This window comes from Aquarana catesbeiana, linkage group LG02 (genome assembly GCF_042186555.1).
Source record: "Aquarana catesbeiana isolate 2022-GZ linkage group LG02, ASM4218655v1, whole genome shotgun sequence".
NCBI classification, from domain to species: domain Eukaryota; kingdom Metazoa; phylum Chordata; class Amphibia; order Anura; family Ranidae; genus Aquarana; species Aquarana catesbeiana.
In genome coordinates, this window is record NC_133325.1 from 193,060,692 (window position 1) to 193,082,547 (window position 21,856).

The 21,856-nt window shown below is 42.7% G+C and overlaps 1 protein-coding gene across 1 annotated transcript in view; it reads right to left on the bottom strand.

The window, feature by feature from the left end:
* RB1 (RB transcriptional corepressor 1) overlaps nucleotides 1–21,856 on the bottom strand; it is a 276,848-nt gene that overhangs the window by 185,884 nt on the left and 69,108 nt on the right. Inside the window, exons 13-14 of the mRNA XM_073614116.1 lie at nucleotides 11,901–12,017; nucleotides 9,467–9,523 (exon numbers count right to left, since the gene is read on the bottom strand). Coding sequence (XP_073470217.1) covers nucleotides 9,467–9,523; nucleotides 11,901–12,017 — 174 coding nt within the window. The remainder of the gene's footprint in view (nucleotides 1–9,466; nucleotides 9,524–11,900; nucleotides 12,018–21,856) is intronic.

Below are 21,856 nucleotides of genomic sequence, written 5' to 3' on the forward strand. Positions count from 1 at the left end.
TCTTCATTGTCTCCATTTGTACCAGATACACCTACTGTTACATACAGGAGAGCTCCCTCCGTAGGTGACAAGGTAGTCACAAGTGAATATAAATCCCACAGAGGGGATCCATGTAAAACGTTGGGCACTTTCTCATGTGGAGGGTGGCCATATTGTCAATACATGGACAAGCGCAAAAACAGACTTGCCAAATGGACATCATTTCCGTCCTAAGCACTACATCAACTGTAAAACTCCCGGCACAGTATACCTACTCACATGTGAGTGTGGTTGCTACTACGTCGGGAAGACGATTAAGGAGTTCTGGAAGAGACTATATCAGCACATATCTACAATCCGCAAACGGGATCCTGAGGTGCCCATTGGCCGACACATGGCCTTGGTACACCCAGACTCAATTCCCAGGATTTCTTTCCTGGGACTTGACCGTATCCATCTCTATTCAAGAGGAGTGCCTCCTCCAATGTGAATTAAGGTGGATATTCAAATCTACAGGCCACCTTGCCACAAGGGCTAAATGAGGCTTTCGATTTTCGCTCATTTGATCAGACGGAGCGGACTATCTGATTGGCTTACGCCAATCAGATCAGATATATAAATGCTGACACTTGGCTGGCTTGTGTCAGTTCACTGGCCGCCGCCTCGATGTCAGCTGTATATTATGCCTCAAGCCTAAGGCAAATAACATCACTAAATTAGTTACTATATAGTCATGGCTCTTTGTCCATGTGTTTGCTACAATCTACTACTATCTTTTTGTTTTTACTAATCTAACCAAAAAAAAAAAAAAGAAGAAAGGGGGAGAGGAGTACTCGTTGCTTTCCATAAACCCATAACATAGACCTTCAGGGCTGATATTTAATACTACAAGGAATCTTCCAAAATAATCGAAACTATACATAAGTATTTACTATACTCATAATACTGAAGAAAACCCCCTATCTCACTTATAGTCCATTCTACACTTTCATTAAAAAGTCAACCTACCACATAGGTAGTATAGGTTGTCTTTCTGATGAACTTGGTTCGCCAGGCAAACTAGACAAATCTCCCTCAGAACTCTCCAATTCGAACTCTATCCCCCAAACTTTTGCTGCACTAATTAACTCACATGACAATATTGATGCCTAGTTAAAATTGCACCTATTTTCAATTATAATTGCATCTGCATTCTATCCACTCTTGAATCAATCACTTTTTGGCCCCTGACCCATTCCTTCCTCAGATACAGTGAGGGGAAAAAAGCATTTGATCCCCTGCTGATTTCGTACGTTTGCCCACTGACAAAGACGTGATCAGTCTATAATTTTAATTGTAGGTTTATTTTAACGGTGAGAGACAAAACCAAAAAATCCAGAAAAACGCATTTCAAAAAAAGCTATAAATTGATTTGCATTTAAATAAGTGAAATAAATATTTGACCCCTTCGCAAAACATGACTTAATACTTTGTGGCAAAACCCTTTTTGGCAATCACAGAGGTCAGACGTTTCTTGTAGTTGGCCACCGGGTTTGCACACATCTCAGGAGGGATTTTGTCGCACTCCTCCTTGCAGATCCTCTCCAAGTCATTAAGGTTTCGAGGCTGAAATTTGATAACTCAAACCTTCAGCTCCCTCCACATATTTTCTATGCAATTAAGGTCTGGAGATTGGCAAGGCCATTCCAGGCTCTTAATGTGCTTCTTCTGGAGCCACTCTTTTGTTGCCTTGGCCATGTGTTTTGGGTCATTGTCATGCTGGAATATCCATCCACGATCCATTTTTAATGCCCTGGATAAGGGAAGGAGGTTGCCACCCAAGATTTTACAGTACATGGCCCCATCCTTCGTCCCTTTGATGCAGTGAACTTTCCCCTTGGCAGAAAAGCACTCCCAAAGTATATTGTTTCCACCTCCATGTTTGACGGTGGGGATGGTGTTCTTGGGGTCATAGGGAGCATTCCTCCTCCAAACATGGCTTGAGTTGATGCCAAAGAGCTTGATTTTGGTCTCATGTGACCACAACATTTTCACCCAGTTATCTGAATCATTCAGATGTTCGTTAGCAAACTTCAGACAGGCCTGTACATGTGCTTTCTTGAGCAGGGGGATCTTGCGGGCACTGCAGGATTTCAGTCCTTCATGGCGAAGTGTGTTCATTGTTTTCTTGGTGACTACGGTTCCAGATGCCTTGTTATCATGATCATTGAAACTCCACAAGGTGAGATCTTGCATGGAGCCTTAGCCTGAGGGATATTGACAGTTAGGCCTCTTTCACACGGACGATCCGTATGTCCGTTTTTCATCCTTCCGTTTTCAGATGAAAAACGGACATACATTCATCCCTATGGAGCGTCGGATGTCAGCGGTGACATGTCCGCTGACATCCGACCCCGCTCCGATCCGAAAAGTGTAGCGGAGGAAAAACCTACTTTTCCATCCGTTTTCGGATCGGATCGGGTGACGACGGACACTACGGTCCGTCATCATCCGATCCCCCCATAGGGGAGAGCGGCGCTCTGACAGGTCCGTCGCTGCACAGCGTGCAGCGATGCACCTGTCATCTTCCTGCTCAGCGGGGATCGGCGGAGCGATCCCCGCTGAGCCAGCGGATGTTCACGGGGCGGATCATCACTGATCCGCCCCGTGAGAAAGAGGCCTTATTCTGTTTCTTCCATTTGCGAACAAATCGCACCAACTGTTGTCACCCTCTCACCAAGCTGCTCGGTGGTGGTCTTGTAACCCAATTACAGCCTTGTGTAGTTCTATAATCTTGTTCCTAACATCCTTGGACAGCTCTTTGGTCTTGGCCATGGTGGAATATTGGAATCTGATTGATTGCTTCTGTGGACAGGTATCTTTTATACAGGCAACAAGCTGAGATTAGGAGCACTCCCTTTAAGAAAGCGCTCTCAATCTCCGCCCATTGCCTGTAAAACCTGGGAGCCAGAAATCTTGCTGATCGATAAGGGATCAGATAATTATTTCACTCATAATATGATTTTGCATTTTAATAATTTGTTTGAAATGCGTTTTTTCTGGATATTTTTGTTGTTTTGTTTCTCGCTGTTAAAATAAACCTACCATTAAAATTATAGGCTGATCATTTCTTTGTCAGTGGGCAAACATACAAAATCAGCAGGGGATCAAATACTTTTTTCCCCCTCACTGAATTTTCATTATCTATCCTTTTGATTCTGTGGTCTGATCATGATACTATCTTGATGCTGTGCAGACTGCTACTGAAAAAATCACGTTCCGCCACCTGAGTCTGAGTAACTCTACTCCCCTTTCCATATAATCCTAAGGCGCCTTTCACACGGACGGTTATTCTGCCGCAGTTAAAAGCAGGTTTTTTTTCCTGTGGAGTTCAAGACTACAGGCACTGCGATCAGCTGCATTTGCACAGTGCGATTAGCTGCGGTCGCGTTTGGCTGCGGTTTGCCATTTCCATGCCAACCCGTCAGGGTGCCGACTCGCACTGTTTGGTATGAATCTTGAGGGGGAACTCCACGCCAAATTTTAAATAAAAAAATGGCGTGGGTTCCCCCTCAGGGGCATACCAGGCCCTTTGGTCTGGTATGGATTTTAAGTGGAACCCCTACGCCGAAAAAACGGCGTGGGGTCCCCCCAAGATCCATACCAGGCCCTTATCCGAGCACGCAGCCCGGTCGGTCAGGAAAGGGGGTGGGGACGTGCGAGCGCCCCCAACCCTCCTGAGCCGTACCAGGCCGCATGCCCTCAACATGGGGGGGTGGGTGCTTTGGGGGAGGGGGTGCCCTGCGGCCCCACCATCCCAAAGCACCTTGTCCCCATGTTGATGAGGACAAGGGCCTCTTCCCGACAACCCTGGCCGTTGGTTGTCGGGGTCTGCGGGCGGAGGGCTTATCGGAATCCGGGAGCCCTCCTAGGGAAAAAGTGTCAATAAAAAAAACACTACACAGATTTTTAAAGTAATTTATTAGACAGCTCCGGGGGTCTTCTTCCGGCTTCGGGGGTCCTCTTCCGACTTCGGGGGTCTTCTTCCGGCTTCGGGGGTCTCTCCGCTATCTTCTGCTCTTTTGCCGCTCTCTTGCTAGCGGAGGAGCCCGGTCTGCTGCCTTCTTCCCTCCTGGGCATGCTGGGACTGTGACGGCATAAAGGGGGCGTGGTCATCACCCGGGGACCACGCCCCCTAAAACGTCACAGTCCCAGCATGCCCAGGGACTGTGACGGCATAAGGGGGCGGGGTCACCGCCTATATAAGTCAGAGCGGAGCGCCCAGAGTGCATTCCAGCCGGAGAGCGCGTCGTGTCAACATCAGAAGAAGAGAAGAGGGAAGAAGGCAGAAGGCAGCAGACCGGGCTCCTCCGCTAGCAAGAGAGCGGCAAAAGAGCAAAAGATAGCGGAGGAGCCCGGCAGAAGACCCGGAGAAGAACCGGAGTGACCCCCGAAGTCGGAAGAAGACCCCCGAAGTCGTCTAATAAATTACTTTAAAAATCTGTGTAGTGTTTTTTTTATTGACACCTTTTCCCTAGGTGAATGGGTAGGGTTACCATGTACCCCATACTCATTCACTTAGGGTGGGGGGCCGGGATCTGGGGGCCCCCTTATTAAAGGAGTCTCCCGGATTCCGATAAGCCCTCCGCCCGCTCGTCCCCACCCCCTTTCCTGACCGACCAGGCTGCGTGCTCGGATAAGGGTCTGGTATGGATTTTGGGGGGACCCCATGCCGTTTTTTCGGCGTAGGGGTTCCTCTTAAAATCTATACCAGACCGAAGGGCCTGGTATGCCCCTGAGGGGGAACCCACGCCATTTTTTAATTTAAAATTTGGCGTGGAGTTCCCCCTCAAGATTCATACAAAACAGTGTCGGGCATTGGTGGGGATCCGAGTCGGATCCCCGTGCTCGTCGCTCATTGAGAAAGGAAAAATAATTTTTCCTTTCCCGATGAGCAGCTCGGCGCTGTTATCCACAACTGACACAGTGCACTGCGATTACCTGCGGTTATGTGCAGATAGCTGCGCTAAATCGCTCCTGGACGCAGTCAATTCTATTTTTTCTATCCGCACAGAACCGCATGTATCTAATTAGCAGCTAAACGCAGTGTGTGAATGGGGCCAAAGGAAAGCATTGTGTGCTTTTAGCTGCGGTAGAAAATTAGAAAATCCGCAGCTAAAAAGCATCATTCTATCCGTCTGTGTGAAAGGGGCCTAAGGGTCTCAAGACAAAAGTCAACTGATAGCTTTCAGCTACTCAGCACAATTCTATACAATACTTTGGGAAGTTTACAGAATTGGTAATTTGTGGTCACATCATTCAACATGCTTCTCAACAGAAAAAAAAAAAAAAAAGAAAAAAAAACTAAAATAGCCATAGCAACACAATGGCTCATACTGCAGGCCTCAAAAATGAGTGAGAAGTAGCTTTTAAACTCTTTAAAACAATTTCACAACAGACAACAGAATGAACACATTCACACAGACCTCAACCTCTGTCTTACTGATAAAGAAGGTCACTTGCACTGGACACAGCAAAAATTCTATGCTAATGACAAATTTGAACTACGTTAGCTAACAAACTTTCATCCCTCAAGAACCCACCTTTTCTCTTAAAAAAAAAAAAAAAACTAGGTTCCACATGCATTCCTTAAAACCTCCAAACATCCTAGATACATTCCAACACCACCTTGCAAAACTTTATGCTAAAACAGAGGCCCTCTCAAGCAATACCCTAATTTTTAAACCCTTGAAGCCGACAGTACATTGATATGTGGCCTTACTGGACTGGGCTTTTTTTTCTATGGGGCTGCATATCTGCCTATCTGTCTTTGTGCTAGGAGCGCAACAGGGGCCCCGGGTCCCATACTAACAATTGGTACCCTAAACTAGCAATTCCGGGTCACCCGATCGCTGTTGAACAGCCACTGTGAAGCCCGCCCCTGCGTTTCTCTCCGTGAATGTAGAGCATCTCTCGCTCTCCTTGCAGAGAGTGAGAGTGTGTGCGCGAGAGTGTGTGCGCGAGACCCCTTTCACACTGGGGCGGTGAGTGCATTAGCATTAAAATGCTGCTAGTTTTAGCGGCACTTTTCGCCCACTAGCAGGGCAATTTTAACCCCTGCTAGCGGCCGAAGAAAGGGTTAATAGCATCTGTGTTGCGGCACTTCGGCAGTGCTGCGAGAGAGAGAAAGAAACTGTAAAAAAAAAAGAAAAAAAAAAAAAAAAAAAAAACTTAGATCAAGATTTGATATAGGTCAGTGCCAGGATTAGTGTTTGGGTCAAGTAAGGGTCAAAAAGGTCAGGGTATTTTGTACAGGGTATAAAAAAAAAACAAAAAACAAAAACACAACACTCACACCAAAAGCAAAATGCACACTATTGTTTCTGAACTGTACTTTGGGTACAAACAAATAGCATACATAATTTTTTTTTTTTTTTTGCATATTTGTCACACTTAAAATGACACAGATCATCAAACAACTTATTATTACACAAAGATAACCCAAATAAATACAAAATGTAGTTTTTTAATGATGGTTTCATTTACTAAGGCAAAAAAGCTGTCCAAACCTGCCTGGATTTATGTGAAAAAGTAATTGCCCCCTAAACCTAATAACTGGTTGTGCCACGCTTGGTGGCAACAACTGCAATCAAGCGTTTACGATAACTGGCAATGAGTCTTTCACATTGTTGTGGAGCAATTTTGGCCCACTCTTTGCAGAATTGTTTTAATTCAGCCACATTGGAGGGTTTTTCAGCATGAACGGCCTGTGTAAGGTCATGATACAGCATCTCAATTGGATTTAAGTCCAGGCTTTGACTAGGCCACTTCAAAACCTAAATTTTGCTTTCTTTGAACCATTTGGAGGAGGACTTGCTGTTGTGTATCAGATCATTGTCCTGCTGCATAACCCAAGTGCACTTGAGCTTGAGGTCACGAACTGATGGCCGGACATTCTCCTTTAGGATTTTCTGGTAGAGCTCAGAATTCATGATTTCATCAATTATGGTAAGGTCATCCAGGTCCTGAAGCTGCAAAGCAGCCACAGACCATTACGCTACCACCACCATGTTTGACAGTTGGAATGATGTTCTTGTTATGAAATGCTGTATTAGTTTTATGCCAGCTGTAACAGGATGCACACCTTCCAAAAAGTTAAATTTTTGTCTCATCAGTCCACATAATATTTGCCTAAAAGTATTGGGGATAATTGAGGCTTTTTTTTGGTAAAAGTGAGATGAGCCTTTGTGTTCTTTGGTAAGCAGTGGCTTTGGCCTTGGAACTCTCTCGTGGATGCCATTTTTGCCCAGTATCTTTATTATTGTTGAGTCATGAACGCTGATCTTACCTGAGGCAAGCGAGGTAGTTCTTTCGATGCTCTGGGTTCTTTTATGACCTCCTGGATGAGTCGTTGTCATGCTCTTGGAGTAATTTTTTGTAGGCCGGCCACTCCTGGAAAGGTTCACCACTGTTCCACGTTATCTTCATTTGTGGATAATGGCTCTCCCTGTGGTTCACTGGAGTTCCAAAGCCTTAGAAATGGCTTTGAAACCCTTCCTAGACCGATACATGTACATTACTTTCTTTCTAATCTGTTCTTGAATTTTTTTTTTTTAAATTTTGTCATGATTTATGGCTTTTTATGATCTGTTTGCGTGCTTCAGTTTGTCAGACAGCTTCTATTTATGTGATTTCTTGATTCAACAGGTATGGCAGCAATCAGGCCTGGGTGTGGCAAGTGAAATTTAACTCAGCTTTCCAAAAAATTGTGGTTAATCACAGTTCATTCATGATTCAGCATGGGAGGGGGCAATTACTTTTTCACATAGGGAAAGGCAGGTTTGAACAGCTTTTTTTCCTTAATAAATTAAATAATTGAATAAGTGCATCTTGGATTTACTCGGGTTATCTTTGTGTGATATTAAAATTTGTTTGATGATCTGAATCATTTAAGTGTGAGAACCATGCAAAAAAAAAACAAAAATAGAAAATCAGGAAGGGGGCATGTGGTATTGCTGCCATAGTCAGGAGAAAGAGAATTTATTTTGGATTGTTCTTTGGTGGTAGGTTATGGTAGTAACAAGAAATATACAGCTAATCTTAAATTTTTTTTTTTTTTACTATTTTGGCCCAGTTTTGCTTTGATACTAGGAAATAATGCTTGGAAAACCTTCTTCACTCCCTTAAATAGAATGAAGAATTAAGAGGACTTCCTAAATGACCTGGTGACCGTCAAGTATCTTAAAAGTAGTACAGCAAATGCTATTTTGGATATACTTTTTCTGGGGATCACAGAAGTGCAGTTCTTTCTGCACTCCTGTGACCTGTTTTCAGCCGACAGCTGGGCTCATGTCACAGAGCCGGACCAGGCTTTGAAAAGATACCAAAACATATGGTTGGGATCCACCCAGATGCCGGAGTGCTGGGATCCACCCAGATGCCGAGTGCTGGAGGGGCAGAGCAGAGAGCCGGTGACTGACGGTCACTAGCTCTCTGCAGCCTGAAGTCCGAGAGCTGAGCGACCAGCAGTGTTTAATCGCTCGGTTTTCAGTCTGAGAGCCGGCGGGGGACAGATGCAGCATCTGATCCATGCTGCATCATCCACCTAGGTGAGTACAAATTAATTTTTTTTTTTTAAACCTGAACTTCTCTTCTAACAGACATGGTCTCACATCCAGGAGGATGAAACTGCTCTTCTCTCTCATTTCTTAGATCATTGCAAAAAAGAAAATTTATAAAACAAACTTTAGGCAGGATCTGGTCTGAGGATCACACTGATTGGGAGTATTACTAGGAACGGATTCTTAATAGATAATGACCATAAATCTGCCACTCTTCTGGTTTAGGTGATGGCCAAAAGAAAATTTTATGCAACAGAGCACCTGAATACTTTTTAAGGACATGCCCACATATAAAATACTTTCCTTTCCATTATCAGACTGGGTCCAAGATTGGAAACTAAGATTTTGAACTTTGCACTGTCACCATTTTTTTTTTTTAGTCTCGACTGCATATGTCCAAGGATGGATGGGCTTGCGTGCCACACATTCTCATCCATTCTTGCTCTCTCCACCTTCTACAACACAATTTTTGTTGCCCTTCTCCCTGTGCTATACTCCATGATATTATCAGGCTGCCCACTTTATTCATGATCTCCTGCTTAAACAATATAGTTGGTAATGATTACTTCACTTCCAGTGGCTCTGAATACCCAGTTGTTTTCTTATTTCATAGATTTACATGTTCCTCTCTATAGTTGTAGACAAACATTGTCTGCTGTGCATTGATGCCTGTACAGATGTTCAAAGCTGCCTACTGTACTGTTTTTCTCTTTCCTTGATAACAAATTTTTAGAATAAGAATAAAAGGGTACATTTTATATGAATGTATACTTAAAAATCCAGGGACTTAATCCTTAACATGTGAATCATATGGATTAGATGAAATGTATATAGTCTGAAACATATCAACACAGAACCAAGCTAATCCAATTCATCAATGGGCTTACCGATTTGAGTATAGACTCCAGCACTCTGTAATGCAAACGTACCCCAACTCTGTATCGCTGTTGAAAACAGAAGCCAGTTAATAAACAATTCTGTAGTCCAAAAAACATCAAGAAAAACTTTTTTGCTTTTGAATAAAAAAAGCACACAATGAAAACAGTTTTTAAAATTCTGTAAGGAGCATGTTCATTTTGGAAAATAATGTTTTGTAGACGTATTGCCATCACGAGTAATACAGACAATACCGAGTGGTAGTTAAATCCCCTGTAATAAATTATTAAATTCTACTCGGCTAGTTCTGCTTTAGTACAAGTATTACTCATATGTATGAGATCTGAAACACATTTCATAGCAGAACATGAATATGTTTGGTAAGCACTGAAAGGCAGACCTGGATCCAGACATTCATTATGAAGTATGCCCTGCCTCCTCCCTTTCCGCATGCACAGGTTTCTCCAGCACATTTGTTCATATGCAGGTTTCCCCACGCATGTGCACAGACAGCTATTAAGTAAAGTTCATACCTTTTCCATCTTTGTGCATGCAAGTGAAATGTCCTGTGCAGGCGCAGAGGTGCAGCAGAGCCCTTTGGCACATCTGTGCATGCATTATAACGGTAGTGCCGGAGGAGGGTGGGCAGAGCTACTAAAAAGGGGACTTCAGTTCCTCTTTAACAGATGAGCACACATCATTGACCAAACTTCGACAAAACAAAAACAAGAGGTTTATAGAGCCAACCAAAGATGCAACAAGCTAGTCAACAAGTATTCAGGTTTCACGTGTTTACAACTAGGGTTGTGCATTTATTCAGAAATTAAAGAACTGAAATATATACATAATTAATTAGAAGTGCCAAACGCTGAGGCGAGAGTGCATATGCACTTTATATAGCTAAGAATAGTTAGTCATATTCAACTGAACCTTCTCTGTAATGGTTTAGACGTTTCAAACTCACCCAGGGCACTTCTTCAGTTCTGATGAGTATAAGGAAAAGACCACTGCATTTATATCCAGACAGGTAACAGACAATTTAAAGATTAAATACAATCAAAAAATATTTTTGTATATTCGCACAGCAAAAATAATATTTCCTCCAATAATATGTGCCCCATCCGCTACAGACTTTGTGTAAACTTCTACTTTTATGCAGTCTGCACTCGCCTGTTAGCACTGAAAGTCAGGCACTGAGAGTTGCAGTTTTAGCTATAGTACAGATATCACAGGAGGTCACCCCACTCTGCACCCCTGACATAATTTTTTTCACTGAATGAAAGGCATTCAGGTGGTGGAGGTGCAGATGAACACTATCTCCCTCCTCCAAACAGAGTGGCTTGCATTTCCTTAAAAGGATACAAGTTTTTTTTTAAATGGAGGAGGTGCTGAGTAAGCAACATCCTGTGATATCTGTACTACAGCTGGAACTACAAGTCTCAGTGCTGGATCCAGAGCACCAGCAGTGAACTGTGGGCTGAATAAAAGAAAAAGTTATAACAAATGCTGCAGCAGAGATGAGGCACACTTCTTCGGAAGAAAATTCCTTTTACTGTGCAAATGTACAAAAACCATTTTGGCAATACCTCAGCTTTATTCAAATTGCCATAGCAAGGCAATTTTTACAAGAACAGGAAGTGAGGTGTGAATATTGTGGTGGAACCACCCTGATTTAGTTACATAACCCCATCATAGGTATATGAAATATTGCAATTCGATTTACATGTTTGAAACCACCATGTGTCTCTCACATACAGTGGATATAAAAAGTCTACACAATTTGTTAAAATGTCAGGTTTCTGATGTAAAAAATAATGATATATAGAGATAGATATATATATATATATATATATATATATATATATATATATATATATATATATATATATATATATATATATATAGATATATATATATATATATATATATATATATATATATATCTCTCTCTATATATATATCTCTCTCTCTATATATATATATATATATATATATATATATATATATATATATATATATATATATTTTATACACACTACTAACTGCTCAGTAATTAACTTGTGCTAAATTCAATGAAAATATAACAAGTCAAAGTTCCGTCCGTTTTTTCAGTTCCGTAGTTCAGGAATACAGCTAGACAAAAAGTGAGAAGAAAGCAGAAATTTTGATATACTGAAAATAACAGTGGAGATTGCAATGTGGCTCATATTGTACCTCAGGCTTCTATTATGAAACGTGACCACGTGTTGAAAGAGCCAGAATGAGAGGCAGTGGGGAGAGGGAGAAAGGCATCCTACACTGTTTAACATCCCATAATCAAATCTACATTGTAGCTGGCTTACACATTTGCACTGGCCTGCACTAAGCTAATGTACACATTCAAAGTTTTACAACATGCTTTAATAATACAAATGTTACCGTGCAATGATAATACTCAAACATTACCTGGTATCCTATTTCTGCACATGCTTGGCCAATTGCAGTGGCAAAACGTGCTTTGAAGACCTGTCCTAAGCGATTTACTCTCTCTGTGATCTTGTTCTTTGGATTTCTTGTGCAGTTCTGCAAAGGTCATAATTGGCATTAAAACCATATAAAAAACATTTTAAGTACATTTGCAGACACATTTTTGTAATGAAGATCCGTTTTTTTTTTTTTTTTTTTTTTTCCTTGTAAAAGCACTTATAGGGCCAAGATCCTAGCCCTCCAATTGATTCCAGTAGGTGGCAGATTATCATATAGTACTGCGCACAGGACTCAAGCACACAATAATTCTGTGAAGTAGGACTGCTTTACTAAAATGGCATGAATAATTTTTTATCAATAATTATCATCCTAAAAAGTGCACTAACAGAAAAAAAAAAACAAAAAAAAAAAACACACAAATGAAATGTTCTATATGGCTTAAAATGCCCCGTTAACCACGCACTATATTGGGTTCACTTGCATGACGTTTCTCAAACCTCTCTTCTGGTTGGATTCTCCAAGCATCCTGGAGAACTTGCTCCAGCTCAACAGACTGAGTTATCGACTGGTTTAGTAATACACAGAGATCAAGGTTTTGTGAGGGCTCTGTATAATGCAGTCATGTTATGTTTGGGCTGTGTGTTTGGTGTCCTTGTCATGCGTCAGAATAAAATTGGGGATACTCAGAATCCTTCCAGATTGTATTGTGTGATGGATAAGAATCTGTTCATATTTTTTGGCAGTGACAGTGTCTTCAATCGTAACCAAAATCGTCAATCCCATTTGCGGATTGGTAGCCCTAAATCTGCAGGCAACCTCCAACCATGCTTTACTATAAACATATTGTTCCATAGCCCTTTGTGGGTAAACGGCTCTGTCCAACATCAACTCGTCAAAAGCATTTTCTTGCACCTCAATCCTTGTGTTTTCATGCAAAAGTGAGTTTTTGGCTTTAGGTATCCCCTCGGAGGAATGGCTTTTTGGATACAACCCTTAATAAGATTAGTCCAGCCAAAGCTTGTTTGGCTGGAAATCTATGGATCACAGGAGTGCAATTAATTTTGCACTCCTGTGACCAGTTTTCAGCGGTGAGCAGGCTGAAGTCCGCTCTTTGCGGACATCAAGGATGTCAGTCTAGGCACCGCGTCATGGCGACAATAAAGTCTGAATCCGCCAAGTGCCTGGACCAACACCCATCTCAGTGAGCCTCTGAGACACCGAGCTGGACGCCCCGTCCTCTCCACAGCCCAGCGCTCCAATGAGCGAGGAGGGAGCACAGCAGAGAGCTGTGACTGACAGTCTGCAGCTCTCTGCTCACGGAGCTCTGAAAAACGAGCAATCGGCGGTGTTCGATCACTCAGTTCTCAGTGCAGAGGCGCTGGGGGACCGATGTTGCATCCACCGAGGTAAGTATGATTCAAAAAAAAAAAAATCCTTTACTTTTTAGTGGTTCTAAAGCCTAAACATTTTGTAAACGAGCGAATCCTCAATCTACTGTTCACAGAGATTGGGAACAGTGATCTCTCATGTCCCAGTGAGCACACCCCCCCTACAGTTAGAACACACCTAGGGAACACACTTAACCCCTTGATCGCCCCCTAGTGTTAACCCCTTCCCTGCCAGTGTCATTTTATAGCACTGATCAATGTAATGATGTCACTGGTCCCCAAAAAGTGTAATTTGGGGTCAGATTTATCTGCCGCAATGTCGCAGATAGCGCCATTACTAGTAAAAACAATAAAAAAAAAAAAAAATTCCATAAATCTATCCCGTAAATGGTAGACGCGACTTTTGCGCAAACCAATCAATATACGCCTACTGCATTTTTCTTTTTTACCAAAAATATGTAGAATATATATATATATATATATATATATATATATATATATATATATATATATATATATATATATATATATATATATATATCCATCCTAAACTGATGAATACATGTGTTTTGTTATGTATTATAGCAAAAAAATAAATAAATAAAACACGCAATTGTCAGTTAAAGCAAAAAAATTGCCTGGTCATTAAGGGGGCAAATCCTTCTGGGGCTGAAGTGGTTAATGCATTCCTTGTATTAAGGAAAACAATGTATAGGCATCAGTATCCCCCTTCATCCCCTTCTCCTACTTACCAGAGCCCTCATTTGATCCAGCGATGTGCCCATCTGCAGGCCCAAGAAGAAGATGTTTGGGGCCACTCTGCCCTATGTTTGTGCACGTAGTTGAGTGCTTAGCCTTATTTCCAAGTCAGAGGTATGGCTTTATGGCAAGCATTATCACAAACGGCTGATGCAATTCGAGGGAGCTGTGGCTCTGAAGAAGAGGGTCCTCCCTCGAAACGCATCAGTCGTTTGCGATGCCATCTGGCCCCCCCCTAACACCTGGTCCAGGTTGCAGGTGTCTAGAGACACGGTTCCATTTGCTGGTGTACTGACAAGCCTTTTTATCACGTTTGTTTGTGAGCATTACTATTGCTGTTACATTTTTAAATAAATGTTATCTTTGGTAATGCACAAGGTCGGCGTGCCCTCCTTTCTTTTCTATATGTTTCGGGAAAAAATAAAAATAAATAAAGATCGCATGTTTAAAAAGACTCATCATGCTTCATAGGATTATACGTTAGGGTGTTTACTTTCCAAAATGCGGTTATTTTTGGGGCGTTTCCATTGTCCTGGTGCTCCAGGGCCTTCAAAAGTGTAAGAGGTAGTCAAGAAAATAAATGTGTAATTTATGCTCCTAGAAACTTGACAGCGCTCCCTGTATGTTGGGCCTCTGTATGTGGCCAGGCTGTATGAAAGTCTCACACTCAAAAAACTCACCATGATTCATACTAAATACCTTGGACTGTCTACTTTCCAAAAAGGGGTCATTTGGGGGGTATTTGTACTCTCCTGACATTTCAGGGCCTCAAGAAATGAGTCATTACATCGGGTGTTATCAATTTTCAGTGATTAGCACCAAAGCTTGTGGACTCTAACTTTCAAAAAGACCAAATAATATACAGATTTGGGTTATTTTTACCTAAAATATGTAGCAGTATAAATTTTGACTAAAATTTATGAAGTAAAATTACTAAATTTGCAAAACTGTTTTTTTTTTTTTTTTTTTTTTTTTTTTAACAAATTTTTTGGTCTTTTTTCATTTATAGCACAAAAAACAAACTCTGTGGTGATTAAATACCACCAAAAGAAAGCTCTATTTTGTGTGGGGGAAAAAAAAAAGAAAGAAACATTTTGTATGGGTACAGTGTTGCATGACTGAGTAATTGTCATTCAAAATGCGAGCGCACTGAAAGCTGAAAATTGGTTTGGTTAGGAAGGGGGTTTAAGTGCCCAGTGGGCTAGCGGTTAAAGGGCGTGCAGTGCAGCCCACGTATTGTAGGCTACAGTAGGCTAAAGTAAAAGTGGGTGTAGGTTTGTGTATATGGGATTGTATTTTTTTTTTTGGGTAGAACTTGATGGACTTTTTTTTATCGTCGTGATGTTTAAAGATAATTAGTGGCATGGACTCCCTAGTATGTGTGTCACAGCTGATCTTCCCTTCTGTCAATTGCTTGTAATCAATTAGAACAATGGGTGGAGCCTGTGGTATGTAGAGCTACTATTTCAACGTTTTGTGTCTAAATATAGTTATGACTAAGGCCTTGTAGACTGAAACATGTCATCTGATCTTATCTGCATTTGTGTTCTGTGGTTTTTGAATAAATATGAAGACTTTTAAAGAGCAATAACTGGTGTGCAGATCCTCTTTCTGGATTATCCCAAATTAAATTATTATACAGGATTTATATAGCGCCAACAGTTTGCGCAGCGTTTTACAACATGGTGGCAGACAGCACAGTTGCAATACAAATACAGGAGGGATCAGAGGACCCTGCTCTAGGGCTAATCCCTGCACCAGCACCTTGGTGAACACCCAAGCTGCAGAGGAGAGTTTGAAAGGCAGGACCACGAACTGCAAGTGCAGGGAAACCACAGCAAAGCATAGGAAATTCTGGCATGCTGGAAATATGGATACACGTCCTTGACATCCACTTAAGCCAAAAAGTCTTCCTGGTTAAAAGGAGGGTGTTGACCAAACTGGTGGACCCGCAAAGAACACCATTCAATGCTCTGAGATGCAAGATGGGGCTGATGTTTGAACTGAGAATAGTTTGCATCAAAACCCCTGACACCACTTTTCCAGAGGAACTGATGACTTATTCAGAAATCCAGATAAGGCTACCCGGAGACCTATTGATCTGTGTGGTGACAAAAGATGGTTGGAAGTGATAAACAAAGCAAGGGGCTGGGAACAAAACTCCAGCTGGTAACCCTATAAACCACCTCTAACACCTAAGCATCAGAAATATAGTCTGTCCAATTGTCCCCAAAATCTAACAGGTTTTTTTGAACTTGGAGGTTGATGGAGTGGACCTAACCTACATCAAGGAATGAGCTTTCCCAGACCACACCTTAGGTTTCTTTGGCCAAAGATGGGGGTTCTTGCCACCTGCAGTTTCCATGTTTAAGACATCTAGAGTAGGATCTAAAGAGATGTCATCCCTCAATGGCCATGCAGAGCAAATGCTTCTAATGCCACGTACACATGATCCGATATTCGGACGACAGATCGTCCAACTTTTTTCTCTTGCTAGATGTAAGATGTAATTGAAGTTACTAAAAAAGTCAAGAAAATTTTGGTACGACAGCAAAAAAAAATTGGAAGTGATGTCATGTCTTGTGGTGTGGTGTATTTATATTGTATTTTCAGGTGATGACTGTACTGACTAAATGAAAAATAGTATGACCTGGTATTGCAAGAGGAAAATTTTCGTGCTTATCAGATCGGATACAATCGGATGAACTGTCGCGATCAGTTTATCCTACAATAGCTTCGAAAGTGGTATTTTTCATATGTATGATTTTCGGAACGTGTGTACATTTAACCAAATGGTGACCTCTGAAGGTGTATTGACAGGAGACCAATACGGCAGATGAGACGGGAAATTGTCAGCAGCCAGAAGCTCAAAACTGCAAGCGTTTGCTTCAAAGGTTTTGTCATCGAGGGTTCAACCAAAATAGTGAACAGATCCTTTTTAATAGACTTTGAGCAGTAAGCCAAAGTTTGGCAAATTAAAGTCAGAGCTAGGACAGACTGAGGAGCAGGACCTGCCAGTGGGAATAGTGTTCTTGAGAGAGCAGCCACCCACTTACCATTTGGGCCCCTAAAGAAAGGTGCATACACCACCAAAACACTCGGCCAGATAAGGCAGTAATAAGTGGGACACTGCTGGATCTCTGGTAGGGATACAAGGTTAGAAATTGCTAAGAAGGAGCAAACAACTTGTTAGGGGGTGTTCAGTCTCCACAGGGGAAAACATGGAACAGCAGGTTTACCAAGAAAACATATGCGGACCTTAGGGGCTCTAAAGGACCCAAGACTTAAAGTAGCACTGATAAAAGAAACAGGCACTTGTGCATGGTGTGGTGCATATTGCATCAATAAGAGCCAAAAAGACTACATTTTTGAAGTAATGGCAGAAGACTGCAACTCCCTGGTGGCTATGTAATCTGATAAGGACTAGAGTATCAGAAATCAGACAGACAATCTCAGCAGCTGTTGGCTCAGAGGCCACGACTAACTTGAGTACCACAAAGAGGACTAGAAAGCGCTCTACACAGAACCAAGTGCCAAAAATCATTTCCGGTCTTGCCCTGCAATGTTTAGTGCAGTGGGGGTTGGTCATGGCACGCCAAAAGATAGACTGCGTTGGATAGCTGCCTTTGCTGAAACCTGTTATAGCAGCAATGTATAGAAGAGTCTTGATTGAGGGGAAAAAAAAGAAAATCCTAAAACAAAAAACAGGTGATATTTTTACTGGCTAAAGACATCCATCCCATTAGGACACTAGCAAAAAACTGAGGCATTTTGATAATGAGAGGGGTTATCCTGGGCTGGCCTACATTTGTTTGCAATTGTATCCAACCATCTTAGAGAGTTGGCAGTCCCTTAAATGGAGGAGCAATAAAAAATAAATAAATAAATAGATGTCAGTGCCATTACAGTATGGTAACTTTCCAGTTCCAAGTAGAACAATGAACTCAGTGATGGAGAACCAAATATAAAATGTAAAAGGCAGCAACAGAGCCAACCATACCCTTAATGAGCAAAAAAATAGGATTTTTTCATCATACTTATCTGTAAAAACCTTTTCTTTTTCATACATCATGGGACACAGAGTTAGGCTAATATTCATTACCTGCTGGGTTATACTTCATCTCCAGGTGCATGGACACTGGTAGACCAAAGGTTTTTAGACAGGAAATGATCCCCTATACAGCCCCTCCAATACAGGAAGTACTTCAGTTTTGTAGAAAGCACTGAATCCTCAAAAAGAGGGGAGGGACCTCTGTGTCCCGTGATGTACTCAAAGAAGAGGATTTTACAGGCAAGTATGATGAAAAAATCCTAATTTCCTTTTTAATACATCATGGGACACAGATTTAGGCTAATATTCATTACCTGCTGGAACATCCCAGAGCAATAGCCTTGAGGAGAGGGAGACATCCTGCCAAACAATAGCCATCAGACCTTATACGGCAGCCCGCAGTACACTGCTTATGAAAGCCGAATCCTCGGCTGCTCGAGCATCCACTTGATAAAATTTTGTGAACGTATACACTAATTTGAGCCACAGATACCTGATGGCGAAAAGCCCAGGAGGTTCCTACACCGATGGTAGAATGAGCTCTCACCCTAAAAAGGGAGGAGCTTTACGATTCAGACCATAGGCCTGAATAACCAATTGACGGACCCAATTGGCAATGGAAGCTGCCTGCCCCTTCTTGGGTCCTTTTGCTAAAACAAAAAGGAATCCGATACTCTGATCTCCACAGACCTAGACAGATAGACCTAGACTGCCCGGACAACATCCAAAGAATGCAGTCGACTCTTCGGCAGAACAAGACTGAGGGGGAAAAAAAAAAAAAAAAGTGCAAAATAATGTCCTGATTTAAATAAAAGGCTGACACCACTTTTGGCAAAAAAGAATGGAACAGGTCGTAACACGACCCTGACGTGGTGAAGGCTCAAGTATGGTTCCCTGCACGAAAGGGCCGCCAACTCCAACACCCTTCTATCCAAGGTGATAGCCATCAGGAAGGCTAGCTTGCGTGACAGCAAGTCTAATGGAATTGCCTTGATAGGCTCAAATGGTTGTTTCTGTAACACAGACAGCACCAAGTTCAAGTCCCAAGGACACATAGGTGATCTAATGGGGGGAAGCAAGCGAGTTGCCCTCTGCATAACGTTTCAGATCAGCGAATGGGAGGCTAAAGACCTTTGGAAGAATACCTATAGGGCCGAAACTTGACCACTGATTGTACTCAAAGCCAATCTGATTTCCACAGCTGACTGTAGAAAAGAAAGAATTCTCCAAATCACGTATTTCCGAAAAATAGGATTTTTTAAAACAGCTTACCTGTAAAATCCTTTTCTTTCGAAGGACATCACGGGACACAGAGCCACAGTAATTACTGATGGGTTATATAGGTATCACTGGTGATTGGACACTGGCACACCCTATCAGGAAGTTCAACCCCTTATATAATCCCTCCCCCTTGCAGGGATACCTCAGTTTTGTAGCCAAGCAATATAGTGTATTAGAAGAGGGGCGGGACCTCTGTGTCCCGTGATGTCCTTCGAAAGAAAAGGATTTTACAGGTAAGCTGTTTTAAAAAATCCTATTTTCTTTCTCGAACATCACGGGACACAGAGCCACAGTAATTACTGATGGGATGTCCCAGAGCAATGCTACCTGAGGGGGGGGAACCACGACCAAGTAGGGTGCAATCAGACCTGAGGACCCTGTACCGCTGCCTGCAGCACACTACGCCCAAAGGCGATATCCTCATGCCTTCTCACATCCACCTGATAGAATCTGGTGAATGTATGAACTGAAGACCAGGTTGCGGCCTTGCAGATTTGAGCCATAGAGGCCCGGTGATGCACTGCCCAAGAAGCACCAATAGCCCTTGTGGAATGTGCCCTGATCTGAAACGGAGGAATCTTCTGTTTCAAACCGTAAGCTTGAATGATCAACTGTCTAATCCATTTAGAAATGGTAGCTTTTGACGCTGCCTGTCCTCTATTGGGACCCTCTGGCAGCACAAACAAAACATCCGTCTTGCGGATCTGAGTAGTTGCCCCTAGATAGGCCTTAACTGCTCTTACTACATCCAACGAATGTAGAGATCTCTCTTCCGGAGAACAGGGATCTGGAAAAAAGGAAGGTAGAACAATGTCTTGGTTTAAATGAAAATCAGAAACCACCTTCGGTAAAAAACTAGGATGAGGGCGTAGTACCACTCTATCCTTGTGTATAATCAAATAAGGCTCCTTACAGGAAAGAGCTGCTAATTCTGATACTCTTCTAGCAGAAGAGATGGCCACCAGAAAAATTAATTTCCTTGTCAACAAGACCAAAGGAATCTGACTTATTGGTTCAAAAGGCTGTTTCTGTAACACAGCCAGGACCAAATTCAAGTCCCAGGGGTTTAGGGGCGCTTTAACCGGAGGATTAAGACACATCACCCCTTGCATAAAGTTTCGGACCAAAGAATGCGAAGCAAGTGGCCGCTGAAATAATACTGATAAAGCAGAAACCTGGCCCTTGATGGTACTCAAGGCCAGCTTCATCTCTAATCCCATCTGTAGAAAATCAAGGATTCTACCTATGACATATTTCCTGGGATGCCAACCTCTGGATTCACACCAGGTTATATAAGCCTTCCAGACTCTATGATAAATCATCCTGGAAGCTGGCTTCCTTGCATTAATCAAGGTAGATATGACAGGACCTGAGAGCCCACGACTCTTCAGAACGTGGGTCTCAATAGCCAAACCGTCAAATTTATCGTTTGTAAGGCAGGATGGAACACTGGACCTTGAGATAACAGGTCTGGGCGTACCGGTAGGGTCCACGGGGAACCCACCGTCATCCTTACTATTTCTGCATACCAAGTCCTTCTGGGCCAAGCGGGGGCCACCAGAAGTACCGACTTCCTTTCTTGCCTGATACTGCAAAGGAGTCGTGGTAGTAGCAGAATAGGCGGGAATGCGTAAATCAGTGAGAACCGATGCCACGGAATCACCAACGCATCCATCCCGCATGCAAGAGGATCTTTTGTCCTTGCCACAAATCTGTCTATCTTTTTGTTGAATCGGGAGGCAAAGAGATCTACATCTGGAACCCCCCATCTTTGGCATATGGCCCAAAAGACATTGGGATGCAGAGACCATTCCCCTGGAAGTAACTGCTGGCGACTTAGATAGTCCGCCTGCCAATTTTCTATTCCCGGGATGAAAACTGCCGATATGCATGGCACATGCATCTCTGCCCAGACTAAGATCTGGTTCACCTCTTTTTGAGCAGCTCGGCTCCGGGTGCCTCCCTGATGATTGACATAAGCCACTGCTGTGGCATTGTCGGACTGGATCCTGACCGGACAACCCTGTAGCCTGATAGTCCAGGCTTTTAGAGCTAGATGTATCGCCCGGATCTCCAGAATGTTGATGGGTAAGGTCCTCTCTGTCTTGGACCATACCCCTTGGACCGCAGCCTGTTCCAGAACTGCTCCCCAACCTGACACACTGGCATCTGTTGTTACCACTGTCCAGGTAACCGGTAGAAAGGATTTCCCCTTCTGCAGGTTTTCGGGTATGAGCCACCAATTGAGGCTCTGACGCACCGCATGCGACAGGTGCATCGGAAAGTCTAATGCCTGAACCTTCTTGTTCCAGGTCGACAGAATACTGTGTTGCAGCATTCTTGAGTGAAACTGAGCATAGGGAACTGCTTCGAATGAAGACACCATCTTCCCTAGTAGCCTCATACAAAGGCGGACTGAGGGACCCTTCTTGGCCCTTACTGTCAGAATCAGCTCT